The 15,012-nt window shown below is 43.0% G+C and overlaps 1 protein-coding gene across 1 annotated transcript in view; it reads left to right on the top strand.

Moving 5' to 3' along the window:
* dph6 (diphthamine biosynthesis 6) overlaps nucleotides 1–15,012 on the top strand; it is a 73,379-nt gene that overhangs the window by 47,456 nt on the left and 10,911 nt on the right. Inside the window, exon 13 of the mRNA XM_072689220.1 lies at nucleotides 12,818–13,063. Coding sequence (XP_072545321.1) covers nucleotides 12,818–13,063 — 246 coding nt within the window. The remainder of the gene's footprint in view (nucleotides 1–12,817; nucleotides 13,064–15,012) is intronic.

Raw genomic sequence — 15,012 nt, forward strand, 5'->3', positions numbered from 1 at the left:
TCCTAAACACACTCTGCACATGTAGCCTATGCAGTCTGCACCCACCTCAAATAACAGAGGAGACTAATTAGCTAAACAACAAGGCATCTAAAGCTTCACCGGGGCCAGGGGGTTCTTCTAGCATGGAAGAAGGAAGGATATGTGGTGTGTACAGATTAATTAGGATGTTAAATTTCATTTTTAATGCAACAAAACTAATCCCATAAAAGTGAGTGATCTCTGAGGAGGTGCTCGTCAGCCCCTGACGAACTCCCTTTGCCGTAATCTATTAAAACCGAGCTTTTATCTCACCTCGCCTCTGTCATATTTTATGGATTTTTTCATAAACACTGCCCATACTTCATAAATGTCTCAATTTTCTAGTCTATTAACATTACTTCAAAAGCAGTTGATAAAAGAGGCAGGCATGCGTGAAATAATGCACCAATAATACGAACTGCTGGAGGCTAGAACAGTGGGATGGCTCTTCAGCGATGGAGCCGAAACAATGCAAGGATGCTATCAGCTCTAATAAAAGAACAAACCGTCACTGGAGGAGGAGGAGGGGCAGAGAAACAGTGTTGCGGTGCAATTGGGTTGAAGAAAAATGAGCGGTTTGTTTTTACGGGCCTCACTACAGTGTCTACAAAAGCTGCAGCTTCTGGACCGGAGTTTCATCTCTCTGCTGCATTGATTAGCCACACTGATGTGAAGACTGATTGCCTCTCTCGAGTTTTTCTGCGATTACGTGGCTGCTCTTAAACTCCTCTGCCTTTGTGAAGACAGAGGAAGAGGTCTGTGTTTTGACAGTCGAGAAACGGCTTCAGTCAGAACCATCCCCTTACTCATAGCCTGTGCGGGCAATGTTTCAGAGTGTCTTTTCTGAAAGCATCATGTCCACAGACCTTACTCATACCTGTCTCTGCTTCCCCCCACTCAAAGTTTGGGGTCAGCTCTTCACTCCATTCTGACAAACTCACCACCCAGCTTTCAGAGCTTATCCAGTTGTGGCTGAGTGGAATGCGGCGGGAGGGCACCCTGAGGGCGTGGAAACGCACACCTGTTTTCTCCCCTTGCTCGCAAACCCCCCGTGCCTAAACCCCAGCTCTATTACACGGACCACCGGGGTCAAACTCGCTGATTCACCAGTGCCCGACTGGGGCTCTGTTATACTCCTGACTCCTGACTCCTGACAGAAAGGCTGTATGTTACATTGGAGATGACTCCTAGACAAGGAGCATGTACACATAACCAATACACCAATATGTTGATGTTTGAAGTGCAGCTATCATTTGCTTCTGTAATTTATGAACTAGATTTCCTCTGTGTGACAAGTGATTCCTTATTGTATGGTGTAGTGCACTGCAGTCTGTCAGAATGACTGTGTGTATCATTTGAACTTCATAGATCCTTCTATTAGGCCTGCTTGATATTAGAGGGAACTGATATTGCGATATTTGTTGTTTTGCGATTTTGCAAAATTTGTCAGGAATTTTTTATTACCAGATTTCTCTAGAAGTCAGCGATCCAACATTGGAGTAAAATAAATGATATTGAGCAGATATGTCCGCCTGGAAAATGAGAACAGATTTTTTTACTAATGCAAATTGTGGCATGATGTGTTTTGTTTAATTTGTCTTACGTGACATTGCACATCCTCCAATGTCACTATTACACATTCACACTTTGCGATGTCAATGTCAAAACGATATATTGTGCAGCTCTACCTTCCTTGGGCTCCTAGCTGCGTTCTTTTAACTGCATACCACATACATATAGTAGTTTCAGAGAATTTCTAGACTACATGTAACCTGAATTACATAATCTTATTACAAAAAGCAGGTGTAATTATCATAAGATTCCTCAAATACAGACTCAGATTACAGTTGCTTTAAACAAATTTCTGCTTTTTGCAGTTTTGATTAGGCAACTGCAATAAATCAGTCTATTCATTCTTGTTTAGACTGTGCTTATAAACTGCATACTAGCTGTGTAATGATGAGATGTGTGAGATATGTGATTTTAGGAAGAAGGTGGAAGGCAGGGGGTATTGGGTCCTTGTAATCTGATGATTCCAGCTAGGGAGTGCGTGTGTCAGGGTGTACTGGTGTAATTTCAGTTATTTCATTGCCAACAGAACAGTGAGTGGTAAAGAAATGAAAACATACAGTGCAGAGAGAGACAAGGTGGAGGATCACAGAGACAAGACTACCGTTACCATTGTGATACTAATAAATCCACTGCTATTCTCTCAATATTATGCAAATCCAAATAGCCTACCTTTTTTTTAAGAGAAACTTGCAGTTGTAAAATTTGGTTCCACGTTGCCTTCGTATCGTACCGTACGTTCTCCCTACAACTGCATTAACTTAGAGCTGTTTTAAACTAGTCCTGAACTATATCTTCCGTTCAGCAGAAAATCTCCATTTAAGATGTTGTGCGGGTCTGGTCTGGTATATACCTTCTCTGTGAAGCTGTCCCTTCATAGGGATTTGATTACCCAACTAGTTTACCCAACTCTGATAATTACATTTTCCTAGATATTCATAGCTACTGAATTAAGCCGGCACTCCAAGGGGCCAAGTCCACAAATTGCCTGCTTTTCTCCATAATCGTAGCTATTAAACTTCCAGTGTCCACCAATGATTTCAGCCCTAGCCGGTGTGATCCTGATGTACTTCCGGGTGTGGCAGGCAACACAGGGTGTGAAGCTTTGGGCAGTATTGTTTGGGGGCAGCGGGCTGCAGGGTGAAAGGGGAATAATTATTTGTACCCCCCTCCCCTGCTGCGACCCAGTGGAGGCTGAGCCGCTGTGGCAGCAGTCATTTTGTGGAATCATAGCCCATGTTAGGCGCATTATCCGCTGCCACGCGACATCGTTAGGGCTGGTATTAGCTTGTACCAGGCGAGGACACAGGAAGGACTGGATGTGTCAGAGCGGATCGCCTTCCTGCGGCCCCGCGCCGCCACGCTCCCCGGCCACCGCGACACACTCCTTCATTAATGGCCCTGCCTTGACAACTGATCCTAATTGCCTCTGAACAGCTCTTCATGTATTATTGGTGCCTGACTGCCTTGGTGCGTGTCAGCAAGCCACAGGCAGGCGGACAGGATCGGCCCCGCTCCTTGCACCCTATACTCTCACTCACACACTCGCGCACACACACACACACACAAACACACACCGGAGTGTGTCAGGGCAGTGACCATCACCCACCTAGCCAGTGAACCTCACGGAGAGGACTTTGCTTCTGCACCACCCTCCCCTCTACCGGGGGACAGCCAGCTTCCACTTCTGTGCTGTCTGTACTTCTCTGAACAGTGTTTTCGTCAGTAGAAAGCATTGGGTTTTGGCAGCAGATGTATTAGGCGTTGTCATCTGAATATAAAAGGACAGATTGATTTGTGCGTTTAAAATTCCGCGGCAGTAAATGGAGGCTTTAATGTGGATGAGTGTGTTTACACTTCCTCTCTGCCGACAACAGTCTCCGAGGACTGTCAGACAGCTGTAATGCACATCTGAAAAGAGCTGTGTAGCAACGCCACTGCTCAATATGTCTGCAAAACAGGTCCCACCCATCATGGGCCAGTGACAAACACTCATCTTCGGTGTTTGGGAAGATAAGTCGTACATTCCGTACCAAGCAACGAGCAAAATATATACATATTTTTTTTGAAGTCATCCATTTACCTCAGGAAAGCCATGTTCGAGTAAGATGAGTGCATTTCAGCGCTAGAATGTTTAACCGAATATCAAATACATACATGAAAAGAAAAGCGGCAAGCACTGTCCAGTTTGATCACCGTCTGAAAGAGGAGCTGTATGACCATCCTATTACTATGGTAACGAGGGCTTCTATTCCTGTATGCCACTGTTTGTGTGCTCAGTGATGAGAGGCCAGAACTGACAGGACAGGCAGGCGGGGGCACCGTGCACACACGGGCAGGGAAAGACTCGCCACACAGCACAGAAGAGAAAAGGGGGGATGCTCGAGTTTAGCTGTAGACAAATAGGGTTAGACTTAAAAGGTTACTGCAGTGAACGGTCAAAACACAGGTAGATTGGCCTAAATAGTGGTTTTTGAACGAGAAAATGTATCTCTTTAAGCTGCTGTTTGACTTTTGTGTGTGTGTGTGTGTGTGTGTGTGTGTGTGTGTGTGTATGTGTGCACGCAGGCTCTATTTTTAGCCCATTCTCTCTGCTCTCTTACACACTGTAATCTGGCTATTCCTTTATGTGGAGGCTGACAGTAAGTGCCTTCCGTGAAACATGATTATTGGGTCTTCATGCAACAGTGGCCGAGCATCGCAGTTTTGTCTTAATTTATTAAGGAGATGTTAGTTTTTAATGGCAGTAGCTAAAACTGATGGCTCAATGATATTAACATTTATGTTCCATTTACTTTTGGCCACTCGTGTTGTCATTAATTTCTCATTGAGGGCTTCGTTTGAGTTGTAACTTTTAACCTTGGCCATTCATTTTTCATTAGCCATTGTCATTTTAGCCCATTCTACAGATATAAAAGTGTTGTGGATGAATAATAGACAATGTCCTGTTTTAAGGAGTCTTGTGCCTTGTCCAGAGCACCATGTTCGCTTCTGCACAGATTTATTATTTATATCTTTGTGCACTCGGCGCTACGAATATCGGGGTTGACATTCTGGTGAGGAAAGTTAAAATGTACTGGACTGTGTGTTGGTGAAATAATGGATAGGTTGTTTAATTATCCGTTAAAACATTATTTAAGTGCTCTTACAAGGGGAATAAAAAATGTGGGGAAATATATGCATGCTTGAATTTACACTGTTAAAAAAGAGTGTACAAGCAAGCCACGATTTAATGCACGGCTCTGAATTTTAAACAGAGTGCGGTAATACTATTCAGAATTATTGAACTTGGGTGGGAGGGGAAGTTGCTGATTTACAAAGCTTTGCAAAATAGTCAGCAATAACGAGAAATGATTGGTGTTGCCTGATATGAAAGCAGTAGCAATTAGATCATCACCCAAGTGACCAGATGGCTTTTATTTTAAATAAATACTAATTCAAGCCATAACGTTTTTATGTAGGCAAAACATTTTGTAAAGGTCCTGGATATATGAAATCTGCCAAGAAGCCGCCTGCAATGGCTGCTGCTGCCTCTCTTTCATGCAGTCATACTGCCATCTTTTGAAATGATGCTGTACTGCAAGGCGTTTCATGGGGACGTCTCTGTGTTTTGATAGTGTGTTGTGTTTTTTTTTCCTCCCTCCTTGCGTTTATAGATGTCTTGTGCAGGTTGTCCCCGTGCTGTGAGCAGTGTGTTCTGGCTAACCTTGATGTGTCCAAGAGGCTGACTCCTCTGTGCTAAATGATTTCTTCATAGTGCAGTCCAGGCCCACTGTCCTGTCTGGCCCTGCCGCTTCCCCTGCGTGTCAGGCTGATGTGCCGTTGGAAGGCGAGGCAAGACAAAGTGGACGTCACTCACGCTACGACCATCCCACGTGGACGTGCCACTTTGAAACCCTGTCTGCCGAAAGAGCCTGACGAGGACTGCTCTGGCACTGCGCAGTTTTTCATTTATTTATTTATTTATTTATTATTCTCTTTCAGGGAGTGCCTGCATTGACCACATTCATTTTTATATTACATTTATCTACAAAAATTAATAATAATAATAATAATAATAAAAAATAAGGATAAAAGAAGCAGTGGAGATGAGCTAGCGAGGTGGGCGCAGCTGGGAGTGGATGCTGAACAGGGTCTGAGCACTGCTGCTTCAGCATCATTCAGTCAGACAACATGCCCCTCAGCTGAAACTGCAGAACCCTCCCCATTCTCTCGAATTAGGGAGATTAGCGGCAAAGCGCATAATGCAGGATGATGGAATTTGTCATAATTTGCATTGTCCTGGAAAGATCCGGTTTGATAGAGCGATGCATCGAGGAGCTTGTCATGTCCCACGGGCAGGTCATAGAGGAATCTTGGCAGAAATGATTTTTGCGATATGTGCATCAGTCGTAAAAGCCTCACAACCAATTTGTCAAAAAAGCAGAGGTCGTGATGGCAGTGGGGCGTTTTGCCCGAGCACAAAGAGGAAGCATGCCCCCATTCTCGCTTAGACACACTGCCGCAGTCCACGTCGTTTAATCACGCTTTATCAATGAATTTTAGCACTTCTGTAGAACAGTATGCTGTCATTGTTATGATTTCACATTTTTTTATAAAAGATTTTCATGAGCTGTTAATATTCCCAAATGATTCCAATCGTCCGATTCCAGCACTGATGGCTACATCTAAATACTCTAAATCAAGGTATAGTGCTACTCTTGTGCCCTTCTTTTGTGCCCTGTGAGACGTGTCTTTTAGGCCCTCTTGTCTGACCTTGCTTCTACTCCAAACAGCCGATAGATAGAGGAGAGTAATCAGCATAAAGTTGACAAAAGCTGACATGACAGTGTTACTTATCTACGCAGGCGTCTCTGGAAGTGGGCATGTCGAGGTCAGACAGCCGGGGAAGCTGGGTATTTACGGCTGCATGAAGAGAGCGCAGAAAAGAGGCCAGTGTCATCGCAAATGACCCTACTTTATCTGGCTACCAGCTCCGCTACAATCCCACCTCATATCATCTTCCCAAATTTCACTTAGATTATTTTTATCCGTGCGCCGCGTGTATAAGGAATTCTTTCGTCCCGATAGGCTGTAACAGACGCAGGAAATCGCAGTGCGATGCTGCCCCCCCCCCATGCTGGCCATCCTTTGTGCATTTCATACTGCTATTTATGTCGCCGTTTAAGTAACACTGATTTTGTGTGACAGTTGAGCATATACGGGTTAGGCTTGAAGGAGAGCGCAGACAACAACAACAACAAAAAAAAAAGGAAAAAGAGAAGAGAACAACAAGGGAAGACTTTAAAAATATATATATTCTGTTCTGTTGAGAAGCACTATGGAGAAGAGTTTTAAGCTCTCCTGAACGTTTTGTATTTGTTGGAATTAGGTGTCGGAGGATGAGTGTTTCCTTAGGGCGTAGAGCTCACCGCGAGCCCATCTCTCATCATCACCCGCTTCTAGACGTGATTCGCTTTGAACACGCTAATGCTGAAAGATCCCAAAGACTTGAAGCCTGTTCAAGATGGAATAAGAGACAAACTGACAAACTGTCTTCCATTGCGAAAAAAAGGATTAAATGGAATCACCAATCGCATCTCGTTTATGTCTTCACATCTTATTTATTTCTATGCTTAAGTAGTGCACAAAGTCTGAGATGACTGTGATTTGTATAAATGGCTTAGCTATGACTTAAGGGGATACAGGAGAGCTGAATTAAAAAAGATTATTTCACTATCCTTAGTGAAACACGCAAAGGCAGTGGACTGATGTGGTGCCCTAGCTCTGGTTCACCCATTCAGCCCCAGGAACTTGTGATTTTCTTTTAGGGTTCACACGCATCCTGGAAAATCTGGAAAACACTGAACATTTAGACTGTTTTTCTAGTTTTGGAAATTCATGGAAAATAAGGCAATTGCTAAAAATGTCCTGGAAGTATTAGTAAGATCCTGGGAGGGTTAATCTATGGAGAGACTGAGATTGTATTTTGTAGATATGGGTGCCCTATTTATTGAACACTAAAAGATTTTCAGAGGGAATTGCATCTTACAAAAAAAATCATATAATTGCTCCCATGAACAACCTTGTATCTCCAATTTTTCCATTTTTACTTTTTGCTGTAATTCGATTCTGGCAGTTGTTCTTTTTGTGACAATTATGTCACAATTTCATTTTTTTTCTTTTCCTGTAAAGTTGCTATTTTGCAGGTTTCCGTTTGTGGGACACTCCTTCCAATGAAGGCATTTAGCTACTTTATGTTGCATCCATTGCTGACATAGATGTGCAAATATACACACACTTACACACTGTAGATAAGTATTGCTAATAGAATAGGACTCTCTGGAGCAGATCTGTTGTGATCATGCCTAATACCAGACGTGGGCTAGAGGGGTATAAAGCCCCCCAACATTGAGCTGTGGAGCAGTAAAACTGTGTTCTCTGGAATGATGGTGCTCCTTCCAGTACTTTTGGGAAAGTTGGGGTTGAAGTGGGGTGTTAATCGTCCAGCATCCTGACCTCACTATTGCTGAATGCAATCAGATCCTCACAGCAGTGAGCAGAAATCCTTCCCTGCACAGTAGAGACAGTTACCCAAACAAAAGCAGGACAAACTCTTTTTTTTTTTTTACATCCTTGATTTTGAAAGAAACATTGAATGAGCAATGAATGGGTGTCCCAATATTTTTGTCCACACATGTGTAAAACTGAATTATGCTAAGGGACTTTTAAAACACTCATTGCATGTATGTCCAGTGTTGTCATGTATGCAAGTCATGGAAAACAGCTTGGAAAAGTCCTAGAAACCATTTTTCAGAAAACAGTAGAACTCTGATTTTTCCCTTTTAAAATATTTGCTTGGCCTCTAAGTAGAATGCCTCTTCCACAGCTTTGCCCGTGTTCAGCCCTGTAGCATCATATTGTGGTTTAGTGTGGTCAGTCATTGCACACACAGAATATGCCCCTCTGTTCCCTGAGTTCAATTATGCATGAGGATTCAATGGGGAAATGGGACCATTAGCATATCTTATGGTGCGGCGATGTGTTTTTCCTCACCACGTCCTTGGCCTGTGAGAGAGTGAGCTGACTGTTCATCAATAGCGGGTCACTTTAGCCAGTATGGTCCAGACTGTGGTAGCTACCTCTTTCCCTTCCAAAAATAACACTCTCAGCAAAACCTTTAAGGTCACCTCCAGCGCCTCGCCATACAGCACAAACACAAATATGTAAAGAAGCTAAGAAAGCTTGTGCCTTGGAGATTTCAGTAGCCGACAATTAAAATGCTCCCCGTGTGTTGGAGTGTTGTGAGATGTCATGCGAGGCCTGGCTGGGTGCTGCTGTGGAGGGAGCATTTACATATGGGTTGCTGCCTGCATCCCGACAGAGACCTTGGGGCTGGCTGTCCTTTTGACATGAAATTGGCGCTATGAAAAGCGATGGTGTTTAAGGCTCAGAATAAAGGTCGTTAAAGCATGAAGCCAAAACACGCATTTGATTAATGCTAAGAAGGCAGAGTCTGCCGGGACAGGGCAGCCCTGTGTTTGAAAGGAGGAGGCTGGACAGCAGGATGTCTTTTAGCCACAAATATAGACACCTTTAGTAAGGTGTACATGCAAACTTTCAGAACTGGAACAATTACACAGCAGAAGAGCAAGAACTGTCAGAGCGCTTAGAGGTATTAGCTAAGCGCTCTGTGCTTCAACGGTTACCAACTAACTGCTTAAATCAAATCCTCTTCATTCTGTCTGTATCATGTGGTCAAAAGTTGATCTTTTGAAAACCACTGGTGGTTATAGGAAGTTAAATGTTTGACCTCTATGAATATTAACAGCCTCTCCACGCTCTATTAAAAATGCATGGCGCATTGTGGCTGCTGATCAGGTTTTGGACGCCAATGCAAATTGGACTGTCTTTCTTGTCAACGGGGAAGATGAATAATGTAGTTGTGTTGTATATTCAGGGACACACCATTGACAGTCAATTAACAAGTTTGATTGGTGTGTGAACTCATTCTTTTGAACTGTTAATTTTATGTAAATAGTATTCCCCCTTGTTCTCTCGCTCGCTCACTCGCAAGTTCACTGTGAAAAGCCATGCCCCGCCCCCTCAGCCAGGAGTAACCTGAGCAAAGTCCTTAATAATTGATCATTACACACCTGCTTGCTGAAGCTTTTGGGGTTTTTTTTATGACAACAGTCGAAGAGCCTTGCGGTGGCCTCTTTTGATATTCAAATCATCCAATAACGGGCCTTTTTATATTTTAAAAAAGTGAAATGGTGAAATTCTCTTAAACGCTGGCTTGCTGAGAAATCCTCACTGCATGTCTGACCTGATCTCTGAGATTCTGTGGCGAAGATCTGATTCCACTTGATGGCTCATAAATGGAATGCCAATGACGATTTGTTGTTGACGTCTGGGTGACATGCATGTAGGTTGCGCCGGCGTAGATGTATTGCTCTCACGCTTTGCCAAATAATGCTTGCAGGTAAATGATCCGATGATTGATCCGGCCGCTTAAAAGCGGCGGTGCTTCAGCCCCCCCCCCCTTCTCCAGCACAGCCTTGGTAATTTGGAGCAGCAGAGGCAGATGCTGAAGATTCATCAAAGTTGACAAGTGAACCCAGGAGCTAGGAATCATGGGTAACCCATATGACTATGGAAATTGATGTGACTATTTCCCCCCTCCGGCAAAGGGTTTCTTTTTGTTGATCTGTTGTTTTCAAATTACATTTCAACCTCTGAATTTCTAAAAGTTACGTGTGAGATTATGGCCTAGTTTGAGTTTACTTACCCTTTACTTACCGGAACTGAATTTACCATGTGAAACTGTTAAGTAGAGTAACGCTTTTTACCTCATTAGCTAACACAAAGTGCCAGCAGACCAGAGATGGGGGTGGTGGCTAAGCCTCCACTAACGCTAGGCCCCTGGACTTAGCCTGGTAATCTGGTTTGGAAATGCGATACCCGTGTATGTATGCTAATCGGCTAAAGACCTTGTTTCACGAGATGTATCAATTGATTTGGTCTGCTATGATCCCTGCAGAGGTCACCATGCTACTTACACTCCCCCACTCTGCTAAATACTTTCCCAGAGCTCCAATTAACACTGTGTCACCTACAGCTATTTACCCTGGCCACTGCGCTCGGCCCTGAGTTTCATTTGTTCAGTGCACCAGCCACCCTATATGTCTCTCAGGGCCTGACCTTTCCGGTGCTCTTGCATATCTGAGACCATTGATTGCATGGATTTTTAGGTTGAGGATTAGAGGGCCAGGGAACTTCTTAAGAAGAAGTTTTTCTTGGCTTCTCAGCTAATTACAATGGTGCTAATTGTGTTTATGAAGTACACACACGTTCTAGCACACGTTTCTGTTGATGGTGTGAAACGTGCGTTATTGGTGATAAACTAACACAAGGTGTAACTTGTTAATTGCTTCGCTATTCCAGCAGCCTTTATACCGATGCTTTGGAGCGCACCAGTACCATTTCATCATCCATTTAATTGGTTTTGTAACGTGTAATGCGTTTTAAGAGAAATTGGTTTGGGCCTGTGTACACTCTTAAAAAGTTTCTTGGCTTCATAAATGGTTCTTGGCTTGAAGGTATGGTATGGTGTGGTTCTAGGCAAAGTCTTTATAGCATTATGAAGCTTTACGATATTTGGAAGTTCTTTAAAGGTGCATAGAATGAAAAAGCTTGGCGTTTGATATTTACCTTGGCTTAATTGAATGCTGAGAGTTTGGGACATGCTGTAAACTTTAAACGCATGTATGTCTCCACATTCAAATGCAAGTTTTGCATTAACAAAAGAGGGCTATAAAATTGACCACTTCCAGAACCCCACAACTGTTAAGCAACTGCATTGGCCTAATAATATTTACCTCCCCAGAATTTACATATAGCAGCATTCAAGGTCTAGTGAAAGATGGTGGCACAGTAACAACGCACTGGCAGCTTTCTGAGAATATGTTGAGAATACCTTTCTCTACAATGTGCATCAGTAACACTGACTTGATGTCGGGAAATATGCAACCTCTAGTTGCTACGGGAAATAGGCCCCCAGTGACCACGGCTTTACCAATGCCACTGTCCATGGTTGGGGAATTCAAAAGGGGAAGTAAGCGGATATCCATGCTTGGCCAAACGTTAACCCTAAATGACAAACTTTACCACCGAAGTCTTGCAATGCTATGCTGCTTTTGTGTAAACTATGCTGCTTTTGTTTAAGCTTTTGTGGTGTCGTAAACCAGCCAACTTGTGATTGGGATGATTCTCAAGCCCACAATGAAAGGAAAATCAGTGAGTTTCATTCTAAGACAAAATCATAAGGTTGTAAATATAAAATGTGATATACACGTGTTTTTACCCCGATCAAAGTCACACATGTTCTATATAGACATTCTATGGCCCCTTCAGATTTGAAAGGGATTTTAACACTTGTACATATCATTCCTTAAATGACCGTCTATTGAAAGCTTCCTTTAAGGAGCATTAGGCGAGAATTGGCATTTTGTGCTCATTGGCTCCTCCTACAGTCAGTCAGTTCACGCTTCAAGCCACCCCTCGAGAAGGACACACTCTACATTATTATTCTGGGGTTTTGAGAGATACAGAGCCTGTGGACGGAGGCTGTAAAGTAATATTACCAGATTTTACACAATTATAACTCGGATTACAGCATTACTCGTAGTTCGTTTACGGAGTAGCAACAATGTAGACGCTCTTCTCCCTGTTATAAGTCAGTACAGTATCACAGGGATTTGGAAGTTGTTTTTGTAAGGTAACGTTTGATGAATAGGTGAAATGAAGCAAGTAAAGAAATTATGCCATAGACAGAACTGAAATGGTTTTACTTTAGCTAGTGTTTTTCTATCCGGTTTCATGCTTTGGATGGACATACTAAGTGTATATAAGGTGCATATGTTCCAGTGAATATTTAGAGGGGAAAGGAAAAAAAGAAAGAAAGAAAAATAAACAGAAAAACAAAACAACACAACAAAACTTTAACTTTAAGTGGAAACTTTAAGTGGATGTGGGGCTGCGGTCTCACATCAGCTAGAATAGTTGTGTACAGCTTTCTGCACTTTCTCTTTCACTTCATTAACAACACACCCTTGCTGTTAGGTTGCTCACGTTAAGAGAGTATTCACATACTGTCACACTGTTAAACTGAGTATATGAGTACCAGTCCACATTCCTAGTATAATAAGAAAGAACTATTTTGCTGATGGTATGCTGGTGTTTGTTACAGGTGGATGAAGCTGTGTTCTGTGCAGGCCAGATAGCTCTGGTCCCCTGCACCATGAAGCTGCTGAACAGGGGTCCATCCTCCCAGGCCCAGATGTCCTACGGCCATGTGGAGAAAGTGCTGGGTGCCATGGGCCCGAATCTAACCCTGAGCCATGTACTGCAGGCTCACTGCTACGTCACCCACCACACACATATACCAGCAGTCAGGAAGGTCTGGCGCAGCATGCAACAGGATAAGCATGATGAGGTGAGCATTATCTATATTTGTGATCGAATACCATTATATGCTTTCATAGGTTATAAAAAATGAATTAGCACAGCTTATAATGTTCAATATAAGCCCCTGGCCTTTAAAGTCAGAAACCCACAAACCAAGCCTTCCCTGGAAAAAGGTAATGTACCTAATTGATGGAATTCACTGACCCCTCTGCCAACCCCTGAAAAAGCAGGCAGGAGTGGCTCATATTTACTGGAATGAGCACTCATGAAAAGTTGATGTTGTGGGAAACGCTGGTGTCTTTGATAATATGGAGCCTGGCACAGAGGCAGATGTCTTCCTTAGAGCCCCCTTAATCCCTCCCTCTCCCCCTCACACACACACACAAACCCCCCCTTTTTGGAGCTTTGCTGAAACCTCAGAGCAGCTTATCTCCTCCCTGTTCCCTCTGCGATCCCATCTCCACATGGCTAATAAGGGCAGCGGGCTCCCCATCCTGGCTGCTCCTCCTCCAGTAATCTGTGGACCTGAGGGAGCAGGGACAGTAACACCCCCTTACCCCCAAGCATAGAGAGCTTTAAAAAGGGAATTTACTGATGCTGCTCCTGGCCCTAACTCTGACCCCCAAAAACAGGTCTAAAATTATGACAGGTTTGAGAGTCGAGAGAAGAGAAGTGTGTCCCTACAGGTGGCCGGCTAGCATTTATGGTTGTCAGTGAAGGCCAAAAGTAAACAGTTCATGCTCAAGTTAAAGGGTAAGAGAAGGATCAACTGTCCAAGGAGCCGATCCAGCCACCTGTTCACTGTTTAGCAATTCTGTGTCACACCCTCTTGGGCTGGAAATTGTCTGTAATTATTGTAATCAGTAAATAAATAAATAATTAAATAATGAAAACACCATATGACAGTTTATAGAGCATTTCTTGAATTACAAAGACTGATTATTTACCCTGTTGCCAACCATTGTCCCAGGGGTTGTGTGGAAAATGTGCTGTTGGTCCACCAATTGGGCCCAAAGAAATCAGCCTAAGAACAGTTCATTAACTTCTGTTAACTCCTAAAAGTTATGGCGAATAAAATGGATTGAATGAATTAAAAAGTATTTTCATTTAATTAATTTATTTATTTCTGCAAATTGTCAGCTGATATTGTAACTAATAACTCAACACTGTCACGATGGTAATCTCTAAAATAAAGGTGCTACAAGGCGTTCTTTGAGCGATGCTGTAGAGGAATCGCTTCTGGTCCACAAAGGAGCATGTTTGTAAAAAAGAGTGGCTTAACAAACCTTCACGTCACTTCTGTCTCAATTTAAAGGACATTCGGACTTACACTCTCTCTTACAAACATGGTTCTTTGTGGATCCAAAGGAGTTGCTTGCTTGGCATTGCTCAAAAGAGTACTGTTTGCATTCCCTCTATTTTTAAATACCAGACATTTTAGCCCAAACTTTATCACTCGCAAAACATTATCGTCATTATAATACTATATCATAACATAATTTAATCATAATAATATCATAACATCAGTTTTATAGAACCCAAAAATAGAACCCTGTGGCACTCAACAAGATATGCTAAACCAAATGGTAACCAAATTCACAATAGTGATTGGAATTGAGACACCTGCTTATTCATTGTTTCTTCAGAAATCAGTTGTATTAAAGAGGAGTTTATCTTGCTTTAGTTGGAGTAACTGTCTCCACTGTCCAGGGAAGGCTTTCTACTTGGAGCATTACTGTGAGGATTTTATTGCATTCAGCAACAGGAATGTTAGTGAGGTCAGCATGTTGGATGATCACCACCCCACCTCACCCTAAACTTCCCAACTTATCCCAGAAGAATTGGATGGAGGACCATCATTCTAGAGAATGCTGGGGGGCTTTTTACCCATTTAGCCCGTGGCTGGCATTAGGCATGGTGCCAATATGCTCATGTTTATCTGCCCCAGAGAGTCCTATTCTATTGGCACTAATTCTC

The sequence above is a fragment of the Salminus brasiliensis genome, chromosome 10 (assembly GCF_030463535.1).
Source record: "Salminus brasiliensis chromosome 10, fSalBra1.hap2, whole genome shotgun sequence".
Lineage (NCBI taxonomy): Eukaryota > Metazoa > Chordata > Actinopteri > Characiformes > Bryconidae > Salminus > Salminus brasiliensis.